Below are 25,229 nucleotides of genomic sequence, written 5' to 3' on the forward strand. Positions count from 1 at the left end.
TTTTTAATTTAGATAATTAATATTCTACCAAGTTAACGTTAACAATCATTTAAAGTATTTCCTACAAAGTCTGCTTCTTAATCTTGGAAGATTTAATAAGAAACGCCTATCAGAGCTACTTACATCAAACAGTTATTATTCTCTTGGTAATTGGAAACAGAATAAAAGAAGGTAAAAGAGGAATTTATTTTAGGTTTTGCTGCGAACGAATTGGCTACCAGAATAAATCATGTGAGACCAAAAGTAGTGATTGCGGCCAGTTGCGGTTTGGAACCATCCAAAGTCATTCAGTACCATTTTTTATCTTTTCTAAAATTTTCACGCGTCAAACACATTTATAATCATATATGTTTTATTTCGAAGGTACACAGCTATGCTGAACGGTGCTATGAATCTTATTTCCGTGGAAAAACCTCGATGCATCATATTTCAAAGAAGAAACATCTGGCAAAGTCCTCTTCTAGAAGATCAACTCGACTGGGATGATGTACTTAAAAACGCAAAACCTCATCCTTGTCAACCAGTTGAGGCAAACGAGCCATTATATATTTTGTATACCTCAGGGACAACAGGTATTCTTCTGTATATTAGTAATAAAAACAAAAGTATCACAAATATTAAATACCATAATTATTAAAACTAATTACCATTATTTCCTATGAAAATGATTGATATTAATTTGTCATCAGAGCTAGCTTTGTCAGAAGTCAAAGGTTATACTTATGCAATGCGATAAAAGAAGTTGCTGTTTATGCAAAAATGCAGGTGTGAAATTGCACATATTGTGATTGTCACCTATGGAATAAATTATACACGACAATACTCATGAAACAGTTAATTCAACAGGTTTCGCGTATTTTTTAATTTTACTTTCTAAGTGTGAACAAATTTTGAATAGAATGTTATCAAATGGAAAACATCGGCTGATGTAATTTACATTGCAAACAAAAAATATTAGAAAGAGAGTAAATCGAAGTATTTTACTAAAGGTCAACCGAAAGGGATTATGAGGACAATTGGTGGACATTTAGTCAGCGTTTGTTGGACAATGAAAACAGTTTACGGCATGGACAAGGATGCTATTTGGTGGGCGGCTTCAGATATGGGTTGGGTCGTTGGACATTCTTATATCTGTTACGGGCCTCTGCTCTATGGTGCCACCAGCGTCATGTACGAAGGAAAACCTGATAGAACGCCCGACGCAGCACAATACTTTAGGTTTAAACATTTGACATAGTTTTTATTGATGATATTTGACTATTATATTATGTTCATATGAGTTTATTCCCAATGTTTCTATTATAGGGTTATCGAACAGCACAGTGTAAACGCGCTTTTTTGTGTGCCCACCGCGCTTCGCGTTATAAAACGTACTGATCCAGACCGACTGTTAAGTAGAAAATATTCTTTAAAATCGTAAGTTTATTTTATTAAATTGTACATGATATTTAAACTGCGTATTTTATGCAAAGCACATATTTTTATAGGAATATATGGAAAATGTAAAAATGGGAATATTTATTTTAAAATATTATGTTTGCATAAAATCTGCAGTCTAGTAATATAGTTTGATTAAGGTATGCTATTATTTCTACAGTCTAAAAACTATATTCGTGGCCGGTGAATTCTGCGATTGCGACACGAAAATCTGGGCGGAAAAGGCGTTCAATGTACCAATTCTAAACAATTGGTGGCAATCGGAAACAGGGCATCCCATTACAGCATTGTGTTTAGGATATGGACATAATCCCAGTTTACCAAGATATAGTACTGGTCTTCCGGTTCCTGGTTATCACAGTTGGTTTCACATTTTATTATGATGTTGCATTGCTAAAGACATACAGTACACGAGAAAGGTTTTCTTTTATTTAGTTAACATTTTGCGGGACGACAGTAGCGAGGCAGAAGCCCATGAAATGGGTAGAATCGTTATAAAGTCACCATTACCACCTGGCTGCATATCGACTCTCTACAAAGCCGATGAGAGATTCGAGGAAATATATTTCTCCAGATACCGAGTGTGTTTCGCTTTAATGCTAAAAACTTAATTTATTTATTAAAGAAATATCTATTATTATATATCTATTATAAGCACTTAACTCTGTTGAAAAATAGGGTTACTACGATACCATGGATGTTGGCTACAAGGATGAGTTCGGATATGTTTACGTGACGGCGCGTGACGACGACGTTATAAACGTCGCCGGTCATAGATTGTCTACGTCTGCCTTAGAAGACGTCATCGTGGCACATCCCGACATCATAGACGCCGCCGTAGTTGGAGTACCGGATCCGACCAAAGGAGAAGTACCTTTATGTCTTTATACAATGCGGCAAGGTAAGTCTAGCACGAGGAGTCACTAGACTGTACGCCTCAGTGAACGTACTAAAATATTTTGGTACTACCTGAAAAATTGGAATGAATGCATTAATTCTATTACGTTTATACATGTGTGTAGAAACGCAGAAAAATGAGAAACAAATTAATGACGAACTGGTAGCACGAGTCAGAACTTTAATCGGTCCTATAGCGTCCTTTAAAATAGCTGCTGCTGTAAGAGCGTTGCCTCGAACACGTTCAGGGAAAATAATCCGTAAATCTATTGCTAACTTGGCGCGTTCGAAACTTGTTAAGGTAACGAAATATATATTTATTCAATTGCCAAGTACTAATTTTGTAAGTAGAAGAAACAAAATTCAAACATTTCCTACTTACAAAATTTCATATAAGGTAATATAGTACGATATTTAGTCGTTTACTACTCGATTGTATTTCCAAAAATCTATTAGGCTTGATTTGGCTGGAATTTTGCAGATAAGTCTCTTTGAGGGGAAAGCAATATTTACAAGAACCACTTTCGATAACTTGAAGATTAAAGTCCAAAATTTTGCAAAGAACATTTTGCTACTGTAATGTTGTTGCCTGCGTTATCGAATAATATTATACTACTGGTTCAAACAAAGCGGGATATGATAATTATTTAAAACTATTCCCAATACTTTTCAAACCGATCGCGAGCAGTTTTTGCCAGTGGAATTATCCTTATTTGGAATAATTACCTTACACTAATGTGATAATATTCTTTGCAAAATTGTAGGCCTTAAATTTTGAATCGCCAAAAGTCCTTCTAAAGATCGTTTTTATGTAGAATTAGACTAGCTTCAAAATTTCAGCGAAATCGGACTTGACAGGTTTTTGGAAATTTCGTTCAATATTCGTCAGTTTAAAATACACGTTTTTCCATTTTTAGATTTCAACTACGATAGAGGATGCGTCCGTATATCGTGAAATTAAAGAAGTTCTTCAAAAACTTGGTTACGCTAAATTAGCACCAGATCCTCAATGATAGGTATATAGTTACTTTATTACAAATATTTTCATAATCGTATATAAAATTGTAATAAGCGTACGTGCACGGTGTACAGTGAATACGTATAGGAGAAGAATGTACGTGAAAACATCTGATTAATGACTGAATTTATTAATTGTATTGAAATTTTGAAGATTATCACTTTATAGTCACTTTCGATTACGTAAACAGTAAACAATCAAAAAGTCTAAGTTAATATAGCTTTACTCACCATTAAGTGTTTGCTGTAATTATAATTTTAATTAAACAAATGTTATGTTTAAATACTACAAAGTTAAACTAATTTTTTATACCTATCTAATAATGGAGAAGAAAAAATAAATTGATTGTATAAAACGTATATCAATTGGAGGTGTACGAGAATCCAAAGATGTTGGCCATCCGGTGGTCGAAATGGATTAGATTGGGTCAGGTTACTCGAATGATATTTCCCGAATGATAGTTTTATTGTAATTTATTTTATATTTCCCGCTTTAGAGGGAAGAGAGAGAAAGATGCTGTAAGAAAGAGTGAGACAGATAATATCGACCCTACTCTAGAACCCCTGGCGCCATCTCTATGAAAAGCGCTCAAACTGGTCGCACATAATTACCGACAGCGAAGTAAACTATTGACAAACTACTAACGCCATCTCTTGGACAAGCACCGAAACTAGTCGGGTATTAGTTTCAATACTCTCTGCAGAGATGGCGCTACTAGTTCTTCAGTAGTTTACTTCGCTGTCGGTAATTATGTACGACCAGTTTGAGCACTTTTCACAGAGATGGCGCCAGAGGTTCTAGAGTAGGGTCGACATTATCTGTCTCATTCTTTCTTACAGCACCTTTCTCTCTCTTCCCTCTAAAGCGGGAAATATAAAACAGATTACAATAGAACTACTAGATATAGAATTACAATAAAACTATTGAAGTATACATCCCGGCAACACAATTTTGTCATAGTAAAAGCACTGTGATGTCACTTGCGCCGCGTGATATTACATATTTATATTACTTATAAATAATATATATTACTTAACATCACAGTGTTCTTATTGTGACAAAATTGTGTTGCCGGGGAATGTGTATCATACTTCCTGGTGTAGCTTCTAACTCTGTATTTTATTGAAACTGTGGTAAATAAGAGAAAAAGGAAAATAGTGAAGCTCATTATTCTTATAATGTTCCAATGATAATAATATTATTATTAACAATTTAAAAATTTTAACAACCATAGAACGTTGCCGAACAATTTATAGGAATAAAATTAATTATTCTCTGAAAGCTGCTTTTATTAGTAAGCAGGTTTGACACACGAGACATGAAATAAAGGATAATATTAAACGTTGATTTAGTTACTCGTGAAGGCTAATAGCAGAAACAAGAAAAAAAGAAGCAGTAATATATGTAAAGAAAGCACTCACAAAAGGTCTGCTTTGAAAATTTTCTATATTAACTTCTTTTTTCAGTTAAATCCCGACATTAATTTTTTTTTATCGCATATAACACTATCAACTCATCGAAACTTTTTCTTCAGAAGCACAGTGTAAGAATATTTGGTGTTTATAAACACGTAGTACATCGATACAATACACGAACCTTGGCGCCGTCAAAAACACCAATCTTGTATTTAACATAAAAATACGTGCAAGAAAAAAGCAAATCAACCCACACATATGAAACCTCTTATCAAAATTAGTAGAGCACTGCATTTTTTGTTGCAAATTTGTTTTTAATGACAATGTAATAAGAAACAGTATAATAATATTAATAATAATATTAATTTTATAATTATAAATTGTTGTGTGTAACACTATCTGGCTGATTTAATAAATTTCTGTTCTTTTTTCTTTTCTTTTTTTATTCCTTCATTTCTTACCACCAATTTAATAATAATTATTCAATAATCACATAATAATAATAATAATAATAATAATAATATTAATAATAATATTTTCCTTAGTTTTTATTTTCCGTAAACAGTATCCTCTTCTTTTACGTTATCATTAATGTCTCGCACCTCAGAAGAATAAAAATATCGTGTTTTACAATATTAAGGAGACACTATCCGTCATTTGATCATTAATCCATTTGTAATGAACTCAACGTGAGTGCTGTCGTTCAGCTTATCTAGTTAGAAGGAACACGCGCTCTTGAGTTTTTTTTTAGTGGTTTTGTCTCCTTATCTATATAATCAAATCTATTTGCTTCTTTTTTTATTTCAGGTTATAAATACCCTCCCCCCCCCCTACCCACCCACCCATCCCTGTAACCCCCAACCCCGGCCCAATTGTCTGTGCATACGATGTATGTGCTTTTCTTTGATGTAGAACTTTTTTTGCTTCTTGTGTAAGATGAGTGTATGTTACATTTAACAGTAGTTCGCGAGTAATCACGCTAGTTCCGTTTTTTCTCGTGCGCGCATACTGTGTTCGGCTTTACGTCTCTTGCATGTATTCTTCATTTATCAAAATTGATTATTCCCAATCTGTAGTCACAGTTGTAAGCATCTTTACTCCACCACTTTCAGCACCTTACCAATTGCAATAGTCTTATCTGAAAGGCAATAAAAACGAACCACTTAGAACTTGAATGTTAACAAGCAAGAAGAATTGCGCTAATCAATTTGTAAGCAGGAAACGAACAAATACAATCTACGAATCATTGTACACTAGAGCTAATTTTTTAATTGACTTTGGGCATTCATTTAAATATACTCTGTACGGATGATTGAAATTAGGACGTAGAACGCAATGGAGTAACGTATGAGAACTATGTTAGCATTTTCAAGTATAATTTAGTATAAATTCTAAGTAACTCTAAGAAAAAATATTTAATTCAAATCCATCATTTTAGTACGTTTAATAATTCTAGTACAAATATATGAATTTGTAAATTTGTAAGTAATATTCGTTGTAATATTCAATAGTAAAACATGTTACTCACTTTCATCCCTAAGGGTGAAACGTCCCATCTGTGGAAACAGTTTAAATCTTTCAAGGCATATGACACCTGCGCATTCAATTCTCATTATTGCCACTTGATCCTGTTTAACAAACCTTGGCCTGGTTTTGCTCTTATCCCCCGTCTTTTTGTCGACCAAACAAATCAATGCTTTTACTCTGACTTCTTCTGCCGCACAGTGAATGTGCATCACAGCACTATAGCCAGCACAAATGATGCTCTTATGCTCCAATATAACAACTTGAGCATCAAACACTTTCCCCGTTTTTATAGGATTGTTACTATCGCATAGAACAAATCCGGGACTCACATCTTCTTCTTCGATGCCTTTTAACTTGATCTTTACGTTCTCACCAGGCCCAACCGATGTCACTTCTTCGTCATCGGACCACAGCTGGTCTACTGTCACTGCCGTCTAATAAAACATACAAAAATATATTAGAATAACTGATTTGATTTCATAATTTATTTTGATTTAGTTTTGTTTATATTAGGTAAAAAGGTATATTGGCAGAAAATAAAAGATATATACCCTGTTAGGCATAACAAGTAGTGACTGTCCTTTCTTAGCTTCTCCAGCTTCGACCTTTCCCATTACCACTGTTCCCATGTCCTTATACTTATCAACGATTGGCATGATGAAAGGTCCGTTGTTTTTACGATTAAGCGAGGGTAGAGAATCAATGAAGGATATAAACGGCGGCCCAGTGTACCACGTACAAAGATGTTCTGGTATTGGATCTTTCAATCCAATACCAAGCTGCCCCGAGACAGGCATGAACGTGAGATCCTTTGCAGGATTGAAACCCAGTTTACGAAGGTATGGCAGTATTTTATCCCTGGATAACATAACAATTACTTTATCAATGTCTGTCTTAAGCAATATCCTAGAAAACATATTATTTATCCACAGTATATATTATGAAAAACTAAATATCAGTTAAGTCATCCTTGATTTAGAACAATATTACAAATATTTCAACCAGCATTAAATATAATTTTTCTATAATTAGCATATATTTCGTGAATGATATTAAAAAAATTACATGAAAGAATTACTTATTATCATTTCTTTCGTCGTCTGGACAATATCATAAAGGGTAAAATGAAGGTGTTTAATATTTTATTAATCTCCTCGAAGACCAGATGCTCAAGTAAGAGCCGAATGGTGTGTTACCTATAACGAGGAAGGATCAAAATAACTCGGCATTCGATCTTCGAGGGGTAAGACAGGATTTAAAAAGAAAAAAAGGTACTATATTGATCGATAAATATACTTCAATTCAAATGACTATGTACTGATTGATAAAAATGAATAAAAAATGAAACCATAGAAAAGAAGCATTCCATTAATACAGTATACCTGCACTCATTATATCTTCTTTCATCCCACTCAACAGTTGGATCATCCATTTTATTCACTAGCACAACCAGATGTTTGACGCCAGCAGTTTTCGCCAGCATAGCGTGTTCTCTTGTTTGACCGCCTCTATCGAAACCAGTTTCGAATTCTCCTTTCCGCGCAGAAATGACTAACACCGCAAGATCAGCCTGTGCTGCTCCACCAATCATATTAGGTACAAAACTCTTATGACCGGGGGCGTCTAATATTGTGAAATGCTTTCTTTCAGTTTCAAAGTACGCTCTACCAACTTCCACCGTTTTTCCTTTCTCTCGTTCCTCTTGATTGGTATCTAGAGCCCAACTCAAGTACCATGTTTCTCTACTTCTTTCTTTCGCTTCTCTTTCATATTTTTCTAAGGTTCTCTTATCAACCATTCCCGTCAGCGCCATTATTTGACCACCGATTGTTGATTTACCCGCATCTGCAAATGTATATCAAAATGAAATCAATGTATACTTCACTACTATCTATATTTAGTTCGACATTAATTTTTCTAGAAAATTTTTACATACCAACATGTCCTATAAAAACAACATTAACATGCTCCTTTTTACTCTTAGTATCCTCCGTCACTTTAACAGGCTTTTTCTTAGGTATTTTAACAACCATTTCTTCATCTTCTTCATTTTCAGCCTAAAAATAGTTCAGATAAACAAGGCCAATCATAAGTAATTAATGAATTGTTGAATTAGTAAATCACCTATCTAACTATATAAATATAGTTTCTCACAATTCCTACAATGTTCAAAATAAAGCTACACTGCTACTAAGTTTAAATGAAGCAAAGTCTAAAAAAATTCCAGCTATGTATGTCAGGCTATTTACAAAAGCTCAACCATACTTCTTCATTCTCGGGTGTTAAAAGAGGATCGCCATCTACCGCTGCTTCTTCCCAAGAGTCAGCTGGTTGATGTTCAGGGCTGGTATTCATTTGATCTGTGACGTTCGGAGGTGGAGCCCCTCCTCCAGCAGGTGGTTCTTCCACACGGCTACCCACTGGATCTGGTAGAACCACTGGCGTAGTATTGCCTGAAAGAGACATTCATAAACTTGAAATAATTGGTAATCGGTAATAGATAATTAAATAAAAATAAGAAAGATACTTTGCGATAATTTGTAAGCTAAAAAAAAACTAAAAGCATAAATATATTTACATAATAAATTATTAATCCTGTGACATTTTATTCATAGTTTGCCAAAGAGTACATAAATTTATTTGTGAAACAAAATTTAAAATGAAAGAAAAGGTAGGTTATATATCAGATTATAGTGTGAAATTTCTAAAACATTTTAAAATCATAAAAATATTATCTCAGAAGTTTTATGATATTCAGTAGTTACCAAAATATCTAATTCTTTCTTGAAAATGTAAATAAGTAAATAAAATTACTAATAAAATGCATTGATAAATACTATAGAATTATGTTACTCAAAACATTGTTTAAAGTTCTACATTAATAATATTTTGTTACTAAATCTATAATAGCTTCTCTCATCAATGTAAGATACTTTTATTAAAGAAATATTACAATCGATACACATATTGTAATCAATAAGGGATCCACGCATAGTAGCTTTATAAAAATAAACATTAAATTATACAATTCATTTTTAATATATTTAAATTCTTAACTTCATGCTCTTAATTGCATAAATAATTTCTTTGAATTTATCATCAGTTTAGACATTGCATCATATTGGGTTAACGTTAAAAATATATGTATCGTAGTTAGACATATTTTGTACATTTCTCCTTTGTCAAAACAGATATTAGTAATGTCAACTTGTAATGACATTATAGACATTGTGTCAAAACCAAAGACTACCTAACAACTTAAATTCCACACTTAGAAATATTTAAAAGATAGAAATGAGTGTGCGAGCAAAGTGAGGAGGGTTAGCCGCAACAGTAATGTTATAGATAACTTACAAAGGCACGAACTATAATTCTATTCGTTTATATTAGTGGCCTGTGAATTGCTCCGAAAAGCATAACTCATGGTTAATCGAGGTTTTATCTCAAAACTAACCATGATGTATTTCAGGAGGCATAGAAGTGGTTACAGTATTCATCATGACAGCGACATTGCAGGAACTGTCGGCCGTGTTACTGTTTTGCGGTGAAGAATTAATGCAGAATGAAGGCACGAATTCCGCAGCGTTTACGTTCAGAGTGGAAAATTTGCTCTCGATGGACTTATCCTGTGGTGGAGCGAGGTCTCCGTTATCCGCCTGCTGTTCCCATGAATCTGGTGCTACACTGTTCGCCATATTTATTAGAGTTCAGTAGTCGTGCCGGCCTCGTGGATTTAATCGAACACGGTAATCACGCTACGCTACGTGCAGGATTTCGTTTAAAACCTCAATTACAATTGGGACGGGGTTTAAAAAAATAATTATTTATGATATCCGCGCACACACCGTACACGCGTATCGGTACCCCGCGTGCGACCCCCGTGGTCTGTTTCGTTGTTCTACTTCGCCGGAACTACAAACATCAAAACACCAACTTTTAACTCGAGAATGTTCCGTGCTATTTAATCGCGTGCACTTCTATTGCTGCGACCGCAAATCAAAAAGAAAATAAGCGGTGCAAATCGCAACAGCACAACAAATGACGTTCTAATTTTTCACCTCGGTTTTACCAAAATATTTCTAGTCGTACGATTATGTTGGCACCACGAGGTCCCATTCATAACCAACCAAAAAGTACACAATACAATGGAAGTTTCCATAAAAAATTCATAAAGAAATAAAAAATAAAAGACTATACAAGATCCCTTTCTATGTTATATTTAATTAATTTTCCTTGTTTTATGTTTAAAATTGTTAAATTATTTACATGCACAGAGTACTGTATATGTATATGTATGTATGAGTACATGTATATATATATACATCAAGTTTTCATTTTAATTTTTAAAACATTTTTTATACCAAATAAAAAATATTTGTATGTCTTTGTATCATACACAAACAAAACATGCATAGAAATTTATTAAACTATATTTTTAGGTCACAATATACAAAACAGTTAAAACCAGAAATCTTGAAAAAAATTATACAATTGAACTACTGTTTTCTTTTCTTTTTCTTCTTCTTATTTGTTCCACTTTTGGCATTGTCATCAGATACTTTCTCTGTTACGATCTTTCGTTTCGACCCTTGTTTTACACTTTCTTCGGGTGTAATCTTGTCGGATTCTGCAGTCGCTGCAGGTACACTGAAACCAGGGATCTACCCCACATAATTGTATGAATATTTAAACGTATGCATGATTTAATCAAATAAGAATTTTTGTATAAAATTTTACGATCTACTTACAAATGGTTTAACTAATTTAAATATTAATTTCTCATGTTGTACATTGGATCTGTCTAGACTTATTTGTACTATAACGGGATCAAAAGTATGAAATACAATATTTTGACATGTTTGCGAATGATCCTCGCTATTGTACGTAAATGTGACAGACGATTCTTTGTTATCATTCAAATATAATGTTCCCTCCAAACCATACTTTGGAATTAATATCTGTAGCGCGTTTTTTCGTACAAAAAGTATATATCCTTCTTCATCTTGAATTTTTTGTCTAAAGAACAGCTAAAAAGAGAAGACAAGAAATATTATAAAGAACATAGATATAATCAAATAATGTAGTCATAATCGAGAGTATATACGTGTGTATTTAATGCTACTGATGCTCGAGCAGCATACTGAGCCATTCTATTACGATAATTCATATTGTGACAAAGTTCATGGTTTTTCTTCTTGTCTAACAGATCGGGATAAGTTGCATCCACCCCAATACAAACTGCCAATAAACGATGAACCATCACGTCAGCATATCTGCATAGTACAATGAACAAATGCAAGGCTTAAGTATCATATACAATTGCATAGTAGCGTAGATTTTTCTACCTTCGAATCGGTGATGTAAAATGCGTGTAAATAGGACACGCTAAACCATAATGGTAATATTCACTTGGTTGATGCATTCCACTAATGAAATATACAGCTTGCATCATACAACGCGTAGCAAGTATTCTTAACATGGTATTAAAATAAGGGTTGCCTTCTTTGTGGCATTGATCTAAAGATTGCGCTAATTCTTTGCCACTGTTGATGTTTATATCGAAACCCTAAATAGAATTACAATGAGAATAATTTATATATTGTTCATTAATTGAGTTATTTATTTTTTCACTACGTTCCTCATACCTGATGTTTTCCGGCTTTTACAAGAGGCTCAAAATTAGAAGGTGGTGGTTCTGGATGTCTCCTCAATACAGCACACTCTGGAAATTCTTCTACAATTTTTTTTGCAACCGAAATATTCGCAAGCAACATAAATTCTTCGACCATAGAGTTGGTTTCTCGCATTTTTTTAACTTCCACCTCGATAGGATCGAGTGTTTCACTGTCAACTTGAAAACGGATTTCTGGAGATGCTAACACTAGCGCGCTACAATAAAAAGAAATGATATATTTTTTAATGTAACGATTGTTTTTATGAAACAACTTTACGTACCCATTTTCGAGACGTTTCTTTTTCAACTTTTTCGCTAAACTGTTAAGAGTTCTTAATGATTTTACTAGTGGATTTTGTTGGGAAGCATCGTCAATCTTTAATTGAGCTTCATCGTAAGTCATAGCAGCTCGCGAACGAATTATAGACTTACAATATTTAGTATTAATTACGTTTGCATCTCTATCCATCTCCCATATACAAGAAAACGCTAATCTCTCTTCATTGCCTCTCAAAGAACAAATATTTGAACTAAGTAATTCTGTAATTGTTAAAATATTACATGATATGATGGATTCAATAAATTTAATATAATAAAATTCAAATTATTTCTACCAGGAAGCATTTCAATCCTTGAATCGACCAAATATACAGTTCTAGTCCGCAACGCTGCTTCTTTGTCCAACGCAGATCCGGGTCTAATGAAATGTGTTACGTCCGCAATGTGTACACCTACTTCTAGATTGCCATTTGGTAGATCTCTGCTATGAAGCGCGTCGTCTATATCCGTACATCCTGGTGGATCAACTGAACATATATCTAAATGTCTGAAATCTTCTCTTTGCATTAAATCCTAAAAATGATATGTACATTCAATTTTGAGTGAAATTTTAAGAAAACTATTTTTTTCTTGTATTCTAGAGCTTTGTGCCACGTTAACACAGCATAGTCCGGTGATTATTCAATGAGAAATAGCTTTAATTCTCATTGGCCGGTTACATTGCATTAGTATCATGTAAGGCATCAGAATCCGAGAGAATATCTATATATTAATACGTACAACATCTGTTATATGCCATGGCATTTTCGGTAATGAACTAAGAACAGCATCAGAAAATCGACTATGAGGAATATCATGTTCTAATAGTATCACTTCGTTTTCAGTAACTTTATCTCCTATTTCACCCAACGCACGTACAAAATGTCCAAGTGGATATCTAGAGTTACGCGGCCACGAATCAATGGCCACGATAATTCTTTGTTTACTCAACATTCCATACTGCCTAGTCTCGATTCTTATTTTAGGTATTTTTCGTTCGGCTGGGATGAATAAATGTCTTACATTCTAGACCAAAGTAAAAGAAGATTGTGAAATGCAGCTGATATATGAGTATAAGCTAATTATGGCAACTTTCTCAATCTTTACCCCTTCTATGTTACTAGGCTGCAATATACCGCAATATTGTCTCCATTTTCTTCTAATAATACCAACAATCTTGCCAGTAGGTGTTTTTTGCATCCTGTTTGACAAGATAAACTTATCTAACACTTTTTCCGTTTCTAAAACATCATTAACATCTGCCTCTTCTTCATCTTGCAGTACAATGTCACTGGGAGATGACCACTGATCTTCTGCTAACAGTTCTACTGCCACTGTATCACCATCAACAACTCTGTTAAGGTTACTACGACCTTGGATGAAAATCTACAATACATGATGTACATATGTAATGAATATTATATAGATATTCAAAATGTAAAAAACAAGTATTTACAGATTTTTCGAATCCATCCACATTCACAAATCCTTCAAGGAAATTTTCTCGTGAAGCTACAAATGATCCTTGCAAAAGTTTACCATTTTTTATACCATTGTGCAACTCAGATGGTGTAAGATGACATGGAAAAAATTCCTGACCTTCAGATCCTGTACTATAATTCTTTTTGCATAATTTATCAGCTAAATAACCTGAGTTGTCTAGCGATAAAATATAATCCTCCACTGGAAAATTAAATTGGTATAAGTTGAAAGATTACAGTTTCAGTGAGGCTATTAAACAAGAAACATTACTCGAAATAGCATGAATTTTTTCTTTTCCTGCCAATTCTCTATTACGTGCATCATCTGTTAAAAGTATAGTTTTAATTTTACAATCATCTAGATTCAAATGTGCATTATACCATTGTGTAGCTACTCTAATTGCTCTATCATTTCTGTCGTTTGCACTTTCACCAGGATTACGTTCAATGTAAGTTTCTCTATACAAAAACAACAAAAATCAATTAGTAACAATACACGTGATAGACGGTATAAGCACAAGCATAATACATTTAACATACTTATGATGTTCATTAACAAATACATAAAATCTCCTGCGTGTATTGCTAATAATATCCTTTAACTTTTTATATACAGTAGAACTTCTATGTTTTACTTCCTCTAATACTGTTTGCAAAATTATAACATTGCAAATAATATCCTCTTCCAGAATGTCAATCTGAAATTATATTTACATATGTTATATATTTATAGAAATATACGTTACATCACAGACATTAAAAAAGTTTAAATGAAATTGTATTCACTTGATCTAGAATAATATTAGTATCCAACAACAGATAATAACGTTCAGTTATCTTTGAGCTCTTTGCACTAGAATCTTCGTTATCCAAAAGTACATTACGTGTCTTATATGGACACTTTTCACAGACTTTAGAACCGCAATGAATATCATCTCTAAGGTAATGTTCCCTGACAGTCTAAAAAAAATTTCATCAAAAAAACATACTTTCATTGTTGTCTCATCACATTTCATTCATTATAAGTAAATATAATGAATTAAACTGTTTACATTCATTCAGAAGTGTTAAAACATTACATATTAGGAATGATTAAACGCTAAGTAATTTCATTATGTTTATAATACCTTAAACACATTTCCTCCTTTGGTTTTCCTAAAAAACACTTTCGTCGTCAACATTTTATTCGATTTTATTCTCAGAAAGTACCTAAACAATCATTCATGTATCAATTTGTACAAAGAAACAAGGTGTTTCATAAATTCAAATATGTATGTATATCAAACAATTCTTGCACGTGTATTAGAGGCAGAGCCTCCATAAAATGGTAAGTCAACGAAGGCAACTGTGAATAGTGTAAACAACAGTTTCATACTGATAATCTTGACAGACTTAAATTTACTATTAACAATTTTAAGTATCGAGTAAGATGTTTAATCGATCAAAATTATAATTAAGTATTTTGTGCATGAAACACGAGAATTTTCATGGTAAAAAATATTCTTTACTTTTCATTACTATAAAATTACAGGGAAAAAAAGGATTATATTTTTAGGAATTTTTTCGTAGCGAAATATCAATCCCACGTATAAAACAGAAATTTAGAGTTACAATCTCCTGTTATTATTATATTTTTGTATAATAAAATAAAAACATTACCAAATATCAGCTTATACAATTTATTCCTAAATCTTTTTGCGCGAGTAATAAATGCACAATTTTGGAATAATCGATCGATCGAGAATAAAAGAAGAAATATTTCGACTTATCGATAGAACGAGCATTTATCCCTGCACTTGCAAAGAATGACAGTTCTATGGGCAAGCAGTGTACGAGTAGGTACGTGCAAGTACTTATTGTGCTGTCAATTAATCCACGTGATGATTGAAAATTGATGGTTATTTTTTAATTTTTACATCCTCGATATCTGAAACGTGACTCAGAGCGTATTTATCACCTATTTTTTCGTTGATGCCACGATTGGGTGTCATTGATAATGAAGGGGAACCGATTTGCGAAAATATATGTGCAAACTGAAGGCACCTAAAAGCACCTAAAGTGATTCATTGCTGCAGTATGATTTGTTCACCGTAAGAAATTTGTCGAGAAGTCGGGAATGTCGTACGAATAACGTGACGACGTAATCATTGCTTGACATTTCGTATTTTAAAATCATTTGCAACAAATAGATCGCGGAGAATTCTAAAATTACGCCGTGCATTACGTCCCGACGGATACCATTAATGGGATCGTATTTACCATTATCAGAAGTCGGATAGGAATGTTTATTAAATGAGTTCACAACAAGCGTAACCAATATTAACGACGCAATGGAAAAATTTGCTATCGATTTGGACAAAGTTCTGGACGATTTTGAATTTAATGAAGGTAAAATTACTATTCAAACTTATATATTTTTGTTTTAATGTACAGATTTCCAAGATTCTATAAAGCGAGAGAAAGGGAGAGTGAATTTGAGATTTTGTTCTCTTCAACGATGCTTTAGAATTTCTTTAAAAAAAAAGAACAACTTTTAAGTGTTATAATGAAAAAAAAGAATAATAACTTAAGGTTTCGTTAACTGTTTTTTTAAAGAAATAACTTAATTTTTTAAAGTACACAAAAAGATTTGTTTTACAATATAATAAAAATCAACATATCGTTAATTACGTATTAACTATTAATCCAATGGATGTATTTTTCAGATTGTGCAGAACAAATAGCATCTGTTAATCCTTCAACAAATAATGCGTCATCTTCCTCGGTTAAATGTAATCTGGAACCGGCTGCATTAAAAACTTACAACTATCTTCTGATAGAACCAAAAAAAGCAAACAAGGAATTTGACATTATATTGCCAGTGGAGAGACACAAGGATTCACAGCAAGTAAATACAAGGAATAAATGCATTGGTGAAGAGGATATGATTTCTGACAATCTCGACCATAATACAGAAGAAACGGTAATAGGAAGTATAGATGCTGTAACTCAATTTTATTCACATGAATGTACAAATGACAGTATATCAATACGGAAACAAACTGTCCCATCTTATGACTCAGAGCAGGTTCCTTTGACCATATATAATGATATATCTCAAAAATTGGTTAAAAAACAACAGAATGGCAGTACCAGTCCAAAGATTGATAATAGGTATGATAAAAAACTCAATCAATTTAATCTGAAGCCTAGTGTTAGCAATGTTTTCAGTAGCCTGAACGAGTATATTAATGCTCCACCTGGAAGTTCGGATTGTATTCACTCTGTGTTAGATGAACGGGAGGCACATTCTGATTTAGACTGTAAAACTATCTACCATGGAAATGAAGTACCTCAGTGTGCTACTAAAAATAACGATAAAAATATAACACTTAAACAGCCAATCGATGTAACTGAATCAACTAAAGAAACTTCTGTTCCAGTACATGATGATACAGTAGCTATGACATTGGAGCTACCTGTTACATATGAAACTAGTTTTAAAGAAGATATTACAAGCAATGTTCATATAACAAATTTGGAAACATCTGAGAGCGAAACAGAATTCTCTAAAAATGTTGAAGTAGATCAAATATGCCCTACATTAAATAGTAAGACAGAAAATGAAAACGAAAAAGCGCATAACTATAATTTTGATAATGTAAATCAAGAAACTAATGCCATGTTTGAGTGCATTGACACTAAAAGCCATTACAATAAAAATGAATCTGCGATACAATTACCAGAAACCGAGGAAAAATTAAGCATGGAAAATATTGATACAGATAATGAACACGAGAATAATGTAAATCCACGCAGTAAACTAGTTGGATTTAGTAATACTAGCGATATATCCGAAGATGAATTAACCAAGTATTTAACTGAACTAGAAGAAGAGGAGAAATTAAAGGAAGGCAATAATGAGTATGAAGATATTGCAAACACAATGCAACATATTTCTCAGGATCAAAAGGATGAAAATAAGCAAACCATTCCGATTTTTACAAATACAGCTGTAGAGTCGTCGAAAATAACAAAAGCACAATTAAACGAAGAAGCAGGCACTGTTTCAGTAATTGAGTATGACAAGGAGGATACAGTTAAAGAATTACCGAATAATTTATTAGAAAACAAAAATGTACAGCAACATGATGATCAACCGAATGAAAATATACATGTAGACATTTTAGATAATCTAAGTAGTAATGATTTAAAATTATTGCATACATCCAATGTAGTTAAAGATGATAAGGTCAAATCAGATGAATGTATACCTAATGTAAAAAGTAATAAGGAAAACCAAGAACATTCAATGTATAGTTTAAATATCAACCAGGGATCATTAAATAATAGTAAAATCGAAATACCACTGAAAGAGCAAAAAGGAAGTACTGTACAATATAATCAAGCTTGCGAATTAAAGATGCCGAGTGATAGTACCTCCGAAGAAAAGAATTCAGCAATACTTGAAATAAAAGTATTAGGTGATAAGACAAAGCATAATGATGATGTAATGTCTACATCTGTAGATGTTTCTATGAGACCAAATGTAGATGATACTAGCGATGATTCGGATAAGCCTGTTCGTCCTCAAACCTTGGACATTGTTTTGTCCAATAATAGTAACGAACAAATGCTTGGTTCTACAAGCGATACACCGTCGGGTCAAGTGCAATCAGACATTGATGGTATGAAAGAAGAGCAGGGATCTTCACCAGATATCTTAGAGAATTCTATACCAGAATCTAGTACAGTTTTAGGAAAACAACCACCATTCTGGGTGCCCGACAGTGATGCGCCCAGTTGTATGCTTTGCGATGTTAAATTTACAGTACTCAAAAGACGACACCATTGCCGAGCGTGCGGGAAGGTGTTGTGTAATAAATGTTGTAATATGAAATATAAATTACAATATCAAGGAAATATTCATTCACGTGTTTGCGTCTCCTGTTATCAGCTTCTTACTGCAGGTACAACTTAATTTAATATTGTTTAAAATATAATATAATATCAGTGAATGAAATATTTATTTTTTAGCTGAAGCAGAACAAAACATAGGCGAATGGTCATCTGGTTATTCTACATGCATGAACAATAATGATATCAATTCTCCTCAGGTATGTTGGATATAAACTATTTTATAAAGGATTTTTTTATGTATGAAACGATAAATTCTATTAGAAAAAAATTAACATTCTGCATTCCTATAAGGAAAGCGCTTCAGGTGTTATTATTGATCTTTGATAGGCTTTTTAAAGTTTTGAAAATCCGTCAAACAAAGTACACCAATTCTCATACTTAGGAGTATGCAGTTAATAGTTTAGAAAATACATTATAGGGATTCCACCACCGAGTCTTTAGTTATTAAGATATCTTTTACTTATTTCCTTACAATTTTTATTTGTTTTTTCATATTTTTCTTATTTTGCATTTTTTGGCAAGTTCTACAAATTAGCAAGGGCATGTTAATAAGTCAAAGTAGCATTTTAGATGCTCTTTTCGTTAATATAAATTATGTACCAATAGTAGCTTGCCATATTTGTATCAAGATAATACAGCATTGAAATAATTACTTTCAATTGTTAAATAGTTTTTTGTTTCATTAAAATCTCTGGTTCAGTTTGTAAAAATAACATAAAATATTATACTGTTAAATCCTTAAATGTGAATTCTACTACATTCTTATGAATCGAAATATTAATAAATTTTTGTTTGCCATAATTTCTTAATTTTTATCGAAAAATACACATTTGCAATGGAAACTTGTAAGACATACTAATATTTTATATTTAATCGATTTTTATCGCGTTATTTTAATAATTAATTTTTGACCACCCAACTTAAGAGTATTAATTATTTGCAAATTTTATTGATTCAAATGTTAAATGTTAACTTACAATTTTATTAAAAACCTTTAACTTTTCGTAAATTAATTTATATATTAGTATAAGCCTTGTAATCACCTATAACAACTTGTTGAATACTTCTTTCTTACTATTTGAAATTGTTTTAGGAAAGAATATTAATTTGATGTTAAAATTTTATAATTTTCTTCTTACTATTGAATAAAAATATATCTTCAATGTTAAAAACCTATTGAATTATTAAAGTAGTAAATTTACACAGTAATGCATTTTACCTCTTTTGTATTATGTTACTTGTATATTATAAACATTTCATATTTCTTTTACTGAACATTGCAAAACACAAGGCATGCGTTTGAACTGTAGCATTATTTGTGAGAAATTACTTGCCTGCTTTATTCTTTTAACAGTAGTTAACATCCAGTAAACACAGAAAATTTCCATAGTTCAATTTAATTATATTTTATAAAGTTAAATTAACAGAGTAGTTGCTTGGAATTTTACATTTAAGTTTTTCTAAAGATATATCTTGTTCATTATTTATTTGGTTTTGTCATTAATATTGTGTTCATTTTGCTTATGTTTTTCTAGGAATTTTTTATAAATCGTAAATATATTATTTCTTTAGCACTTTAAATGAGAAAACCTTGATTGGAGATAATTTCATCACATTTAATAAAGTATAGTATATAATGTTATCTTAAAGTGTAATTAATAGAAATGTGATTAATAAAAAGTACTATGCTGTGATTAATATGCATGATCTGTGTTTGCTGGATAAAGAGATAAGTGTAAATGTTAGGAGTATTCAACAAATGGTTATAGGGGAGACAGCCTAACCCAAATAATCCCATGGAGTACTGTTCAACTATACCACCCTTGCAACAGTTAGCTGGCGGATTGCCTCCACCTCCTACAGTTATGGTACCCATTGGAGTCCTTAAAAGAGAAGGTGGTGCAAAAAACCGGCCTGAAATTTCAAAATCTGTTATGTTCAGTGATGGTAGGTAAAAACTTTACATAATTTTAGTTAATTTTATACAATATGTAGATTTGTTCAAGTCAAGAAAAATAAAATATATAATTATAAAGAGTTTATCTTTGTTGTGAGTAAATATTTCAGTTTCTAGATATTTTATAAATATGCAATTTCTAATTTATTTTACATAAGTTATTTTTGCTTAAACAAAAGAACTATATCTTGCACTATAAATAGGTTTGCAGTACTAAACAAATATAAGTTGAAAAAATCTTCTGCAATTTGTTACAATAATTTTAGGCTTTACCCTTTAACACACCTTGTTCTTATATTTTTAGTTCTTTGAGTTGAAGTTATTATCCTATGTCCAAAGCATTATTATTTTTTATTTCTCACATTCCTTTAACTATCTCACCCTTTCACTGGACCTGTTCCTTCCTGTTTGTTTTGGTTTTATGCACCTGTAACTAAAACACAGGAATAAGGCCTGGCTGTGACCTGACAGAACTAGACATGTCGTGGGACTTGAAACCGCCTTACCGGAAATCAGGAAACAAGAGGATACCAACGCCAGGCTCGTCTGCACCAAGTACCTCTTCTAAGAAACAGAACTTACCATGCTTGGACCCCATTACCGAAAGCTATGTACCACAGGATCCTAACGCTCTTCCGCCCACTGTAACGATACATAAAGGACGTAAGTAATTTTAATTACAAGATAATAGCATATTTAATACTAATGCTGTGTTACATAGATTTATTGAATTTTACAAAACAGAAGTATCTTATCATCCTGTCACGGACGAGGGTCTTCTCTACAAGGCATTGAAAAACGAATGCGAAGCACCTGTAATGTTTGCAATTAATCGTAATCTCTATGCTTATGTGAAGATATTAACTTGTACGTATTAGTTAAAAATGTATAAAATATCTCTGGCTTAGAGAAATTAACAGCAAACATTATGTATAATTTTTAGTAAATTGTTGCACAAATAAGACGTGTTGGAACGTAACGTCTAAAGGATTGGACTGTGTTGGACAGGATGAAATAATATTATTAATCGAAGTATTGCCTGATGAAACCCGGGTTCCTAAAGATCTTCTACTTTTTATTAACCAGCTATTCCTTGAAGCTACTAAAGGTATTATGTATATTTTATTCTAATTAAATTACATTACTTTATTGGAATGTGTTAATGCAGGAAACACTGTGACTGAGTTGGGATTCTCGATATATCAAGGAGGAAATTTTTTGGATTCCCGAGAACACGCAGGATTCTTGTTTATTCGTCGAACATTGCAGTGCTTGCAAAAGATTATATTACCCCCTGCCCCCTATCTAATTGGCCTTCTAGTTCACAGGTCCGTTTTTTAAATCCTGCTATTGGCTTTAGGCATTTTCGATCTATAGTTATGTTCCCGTTCTTAGTCATGTTTTCGTACCTTTAAGGAACTTCCTAGCTTCTAAAGAAATATGCAAAATTTATATTATAGTCATGTAAGTTAATTTACATATTGACATTTCATTTTGATTGGAATTAAGAAACTTTTTGAAAAATTATGAATACATTGAGATCGAAGAAATTTCGAAAATCGTAGCAGTATTAAGGCAGTGTTGTTCGGGAAAGGTAAAAGTCTTTAAGTGATTTATTTCATTCTTCAAACGTTCTCAAACATATTGGAACGTATTACTTTGCGCATAATGATGAAAGTATAACAAATGTTTGTAAATATGACTTTTGTCTACCGAAAAGCAAATTCGAACAGCATTGATGTATAGTTATATTATATTATTTTTCCTATTGAAATTTATACTTTTTGTCCGTAGATGGGAAACACCGTGGGCGAAGGTGTTCCCATTACGACTCGTTTTACGGCTCGGTGCTGAGTATCGTTACTACCCCTGCCCCTTGTTCTCTGTTCGGTTCCGGGATGCATTGTACTTTGAAATAGGGCACACAGTGATGAAAGTTTTAGCGGATTTCCGAAACTTTGCGTACACGTTACCAGGCGTAAGAGGACTGACCATACACTTGAGGAACAGAATGACGGATGTAATGTTTCCGAGAAATCGTTATGATCAAGTGATCAAAGGGTTGAATAATTCGAACGATCATGTATTAGCGTACGCCTCGAATTTTAGCATTGCCGCCGATTCGCATTTAGTTTGTATACAAACTAACACCGGTGATGAAAGCAGTTATCAAACGCAGGCGATAAGCATTAATAATAATCCGAGAACAAGTGCGTATTTATATTCAAAGCGGTCTGTCTATGATCGATACTACTGATTAAATCTACTACTGATTTATCTGAATAATATTGTTAATCCACTTCAGTACTTTAAGCTTAATCCTTCGATATCGATCTGTAAACAGGTTTGATTAGAATTTATATTTTCATTTAAACAGATACAATATAATGAATGAACGATATTGAAGGATCAAAGTTGTAGTATCGTAGAGGAAAATTGCAATATTATTGTGAACCTAATCAGTATTATAGATCGTATGCGGGCCACGTAAAATGTACACGTCATTTCATTAAATATTTTTTAAGTAATATAATCATAAAAAATATAAGTAATTGTATAATACAGTAACAGGTACAAGTTTTATCGTTATTAACGGGGCACTGAAATCGTCGATGGGTCTCTCAGCGAAGTCGAGTATAGTTGAGGATGGCTTGATGGTGGAGATAATGCCAGAGAAAATGGAAGCCTTAAAAGCGGCTCTAAAGAATATGCAAGACTTTTCGATTGGTTGTGGTCGACAAGGAGCCCCGGAACCAGATGAAACGGTGAATATAAAGTGGGTCGACAATGACGTCCAATTCAATTTAGGGTAAGTATATGTACGATTACTACAAAATTTTCTATATGAGCTACCTATCCAGGTTTATTATTCAACTTTAGAGTTAAAAGTCCTATCGATGGACAACCAATGGATGGTGTTCCCTCGATTCGAGTGCACAATGGTATTGATTATAAGGGAACTAGTAGATTTATCAGGTGGACGGAAGTATTTATTATTAATGTATGTTTATCACAGAATATAATTCAAATTTTCTGTGCTGCCATTTTAAATATTTATGGATGTATAACATTTATAAATCTTTTCTTAAAGTCTGATGATCATCCAAACGGAGTATATGATCCAGTGGATATAAATAAATTATCAGGAAATATAGCGAAAGCGACCTGTACAGCTTTAGTGAAATTGCTGGATCTTTTAGCTAATGCTGGTTTAACGAAACTTGGTGTGAGAACAACTATTCATCCCGATAATGTAAGTTTACTTAAAAAGAATTCTTGAGTATTACAAATTACAAAAAGTACGTAACTTAATCTGCCTTAAAACTTTATCTTATGTAATCTATGTAGTCAGTTTAAAGTAATCTATTGTGCCGAAAATGATATATAATTATATTATAATGATATTAGGTTGGTTATGAAGCTGGTAGCGAAGGTATGAAATTGCCCCCGATCTACATGAACAGTTTGGACAACGAATTAATTCAAGTCTTACACAAAGCAGCGCAAAGTAGTCAAGATACACATACTGTGCTTGAATTAATTTTTTACATCCTCGATGATTAAAATCCTGAAGTTCGTTCACTCCTATTTTGTTAACGGTTTTATTAATATAACAATAATAGAAAAATACACAAAAGTTGGGATGTTTTTGTACACGCTCGAAATGTACAATTAAAAGATACGTGGAACCACTGAAAAAACAGATCTTTTGGGGAGAAAATATTTTCTATTCGACTATTAGCCACATATATAAGTAACAAAAACAGCAGCGCTTATATTGTAACACTATATCGAATTATGTCAGAGAATATTAATCCTAATAAGTGATAAAGGAAGGAAAGTAACGAAGTTTACAGATAGATAGTGGAATTTACTTTAAATTATACTAACTTTAATACTTTGGGTTTTTGAGCTCGGATCCGTTCATCTTTTTACGGAGAGGAAACGTTGATAATGTCACATTGTTTTTCTGTATGTTATATATACATATAAATTTTATAAAGAAGAAATTTTGACGAAAAAATTTTTTGCGATTAAAATCAAAACGGAAGGTACCATTATTTGTTATTATGTAAATATATCTGTTTTGTTGTTATTCGTGTAATATGTGTATAATAATAGCTAATACAGTACTTCTTTGTCAAAACAATATTAAAAATACTAATGTAACGAATCGAAAGATTTTTATTCATTTGTTTGTATTATAATAAGGAAAACGAAATCTAAAATTTTAAAAATATTTCAAAGAAGTATTTTGAAACATTTCAAAATAATTTCTCTTTTTACATAGATACCTTTATTGTTTGTAGTATTACCAAAAGTTATAAAAACATTAATCAAGGATTTGTATATTTAGTGCTAACTTAAGTTTCGCAAGACAATGCAATCGTATACACTGGGTCAATATAATTTACATAAAATTGTATACTAAAAGAATCATTGGGTCAAAATTTATTTTCAAAATTCATTTTTTGTACCTAACGTGCTTTATGAAATACTATTTCCTTTTATATTGATTTATATTTTCCTGTTTTGAAGCTGATTGTTTCCTGTATTAGAAAAAAAAGTAAGACCTCCGATATCTCAATAAATGAATTTTAAATAT

General features: G+C 32.4%; 4 protein-coding genes across 14 annotated transcripts in view; 2 read left to right on the plus strand and 2 right to left on the minus strand.

Moving 5' to 3' along the window:
• The window catches only part of LOC143422334 (acyl-CoA synthetase short-chain family member 3, mitochondrial), a 42,016-nt gene extending 38,333 nt beyond the window's left edge, over window positions 1–3,683 (plus strand). For both annotated transcript variants that reach the window (XM_076892918.1, XM_076892911.1), the window contains 9 exons: window positions 194–290; window positions 364–572; window positions 990–1,218; window positions 1,306–1,416; window positions 1,598–1,797; window positions 1,873–2,018; window positions 2,116–2,338; window positions 2,460–2,635; window positions 3,252–3,683. In XM_076892918.1, coding sequence (XP_076749033.1) covers window positions 194–290; window positions 364–572; window positions 990–1,218; window positions 1,306–1,416; window positions 1,598–1,797; window positions 1,873–2,018; window positions 2,116–2,338; window positions 2,460–2,635; window positions 3,252–3,347 — 1,487 coding nt within the window. In that variant the 3' untranslated portion in view covers window positions 3,348–3,683. The remainder of the gene's footprint in view (window positions 1–193; window positions 291–363; window positions 573–989; window positions 1,219–1,305; window positions 1,417–1,597; window positions 1,798–1,872; window positions 2,019–2,115; window positions 2,339–2,459; window positions 2,636–3,251) is intronic.
• A 1,937-nt stretch (window positions 3,684–5,620) lies between these two features.
• Erf3 (eukaryotic translation release factor 3) lies at window positions 5,621–10,341 on the minus strand. Its single transcript, XM_076906548.1, has 7 exons — window positions 9,749–10,341; window positions 8,560–8,747; window positions 8,231–8,351; window positions 7,677–8,139; window positions 6,846–7,152; window positions 6,296–6,728; window positions 5,621–5,905 (listed from the first exon to the last, which is right to left on the minus strand). The coding sequence occupies exons 1-7, from the start codon at window positions 9,987–9,989 to the stop codon at window positions 5,862–5,864; spliced, it is 1,797 nt and encodes a 598-aa protein (XP_076762663.1). The 5' UTR covers window positions 9,990–10,341; the 3' UTR covers window positions 5,621–5,861.
• A 348-nt stretch (window positions 10,342–10,689) lies between these two features.
• Dis3 (exosome complex exonuclease RRP44-like protein Dis3) overlaps window positions 10,690–25,229 on the minus strand; it is a 309,095-nt gene continuing 294,555 nt past the window's right edge. The window contains exons 2-15 of one of the 2 annotated variants that reach the window (XM_076906157.1): window positions 14,895–14,976; window positions 14,554–14,727; window positions 14,308–14,465; window positions 14,039–14,226; window positions 13,743–13,969; window positions 13,394–13,672; window positions 13,028–13,312; window positions 12,583–12,820; window positions 12,250–12,508; window positions 11,940–12,183; window positions 11,640–11,860; window positions 11,399–11,567; window positions 11,043–11,321; window positions 10,690–10,955 (exon numbers count right to left, since the gene is read on the minus strand). In XM_076906157.1, the coding sequence (XP_076762272.1) occupies window positions 10,791–10,955; window positions 11,043–11,321; window positions 11,399–11,567; window positions 11,640–11,860; window positions 11,940–12,183; window positions 12,250–12,508; window positions 12,583–12,820; window positions 13,028–13,312; window positions 13,394–13,672; window positions 13,743–13,969; window positions 14,039–14,226; window positions 14,308–14,465; window positions 14,554–14,727; window positions 14,895–14,948 (2,940 nt within the window). In that variant the 5' untranslated portion in view covers window positions 14,949–14,976 and the 3' untranslated portion in view covers window positions 10,690–10,790. Of the gene's footprint in view, window positions 10,956–11,042; window positions 11,322–11,398; window positions 11,568–11,639; window positions 11,861–11,939; window positions 12,184–12,249; window positions 12,509–12,582; window positions 12,821–13,027; window positions 13,313–13,393; window positions 13,673–13,742; window positions 13,970–14,038; window positions 14,227–14,307; window positions 14,466–14,553; window positions 14,728–14,894; window positions 15,052–25,229 lie in introns of those variants that run through there. The other variant, XM_076906148.1, reaches the window with a different exon arrangement.
• Sara (Smad anchor for receptor activation) lies at window positions 15,495–24,728 on the plus strand. 9 transcript variants are annotated; one of them, XM_076909425.1, is made up of 15 exons: window positions 15,495–15,606; window positions 15,770–15,857; window positions 15,957–16,155; window positions 16,473–18,716; window positions 18,784–18,863; window positions 20,436–20,613; window positions 21,068–21,286; window positions 21,368–21,490; window positions 21,567–21,731; window positions 21,792–21,951; window positions 22,418–22,833; window positions 23,189–23,432; window positions 23,504–23,624; window positions 23,715–23,876; window positions 24,032–24,728. In XM_076909425.1, the coding sequence occupies exons 3-15, from the start codon at window positions 16,098–16,100 to the stop codon at window positions 24,185–24,187; spliced, it is 4,326 nt and encodes a 1,441-aa protein (XP_076765540.1). In that variant the 5' UTR covers window positions 15,495–15,606; window positions 15,770–15,857; window positions 15,957–16,097; the 3' UTR covers window positions 24,188–24,728. The 9 variants fall into 9 exon arrangements, with proteins under 9 accessions (XP_076765540.1, XP_076765538.1, XP_076765542.1 ...); XM_076909423.1 differs by having other exon boundaries at window positions 15,770–16,155; XM_076909427.1 differs by having other exon boundaries at window positions 15,549–16,155; window positions 16,473–16,920; window positions 16,966–18,716.

Source organism: Xylocopa sonorina, chromosome 1, assembly GCF_050948175.1.
Source record: "Xylocopa sonorina isolate GNS202 chromosome 1, iyXylSono1_principal, whole genome shotgun sequence".
Taxonomy (NCBI): Eukaryota; Metazoa; Arthropoda; class Insecta; order Hymenoptera; family Apidae; genus Xylocopa; species Xylocopa sonorina.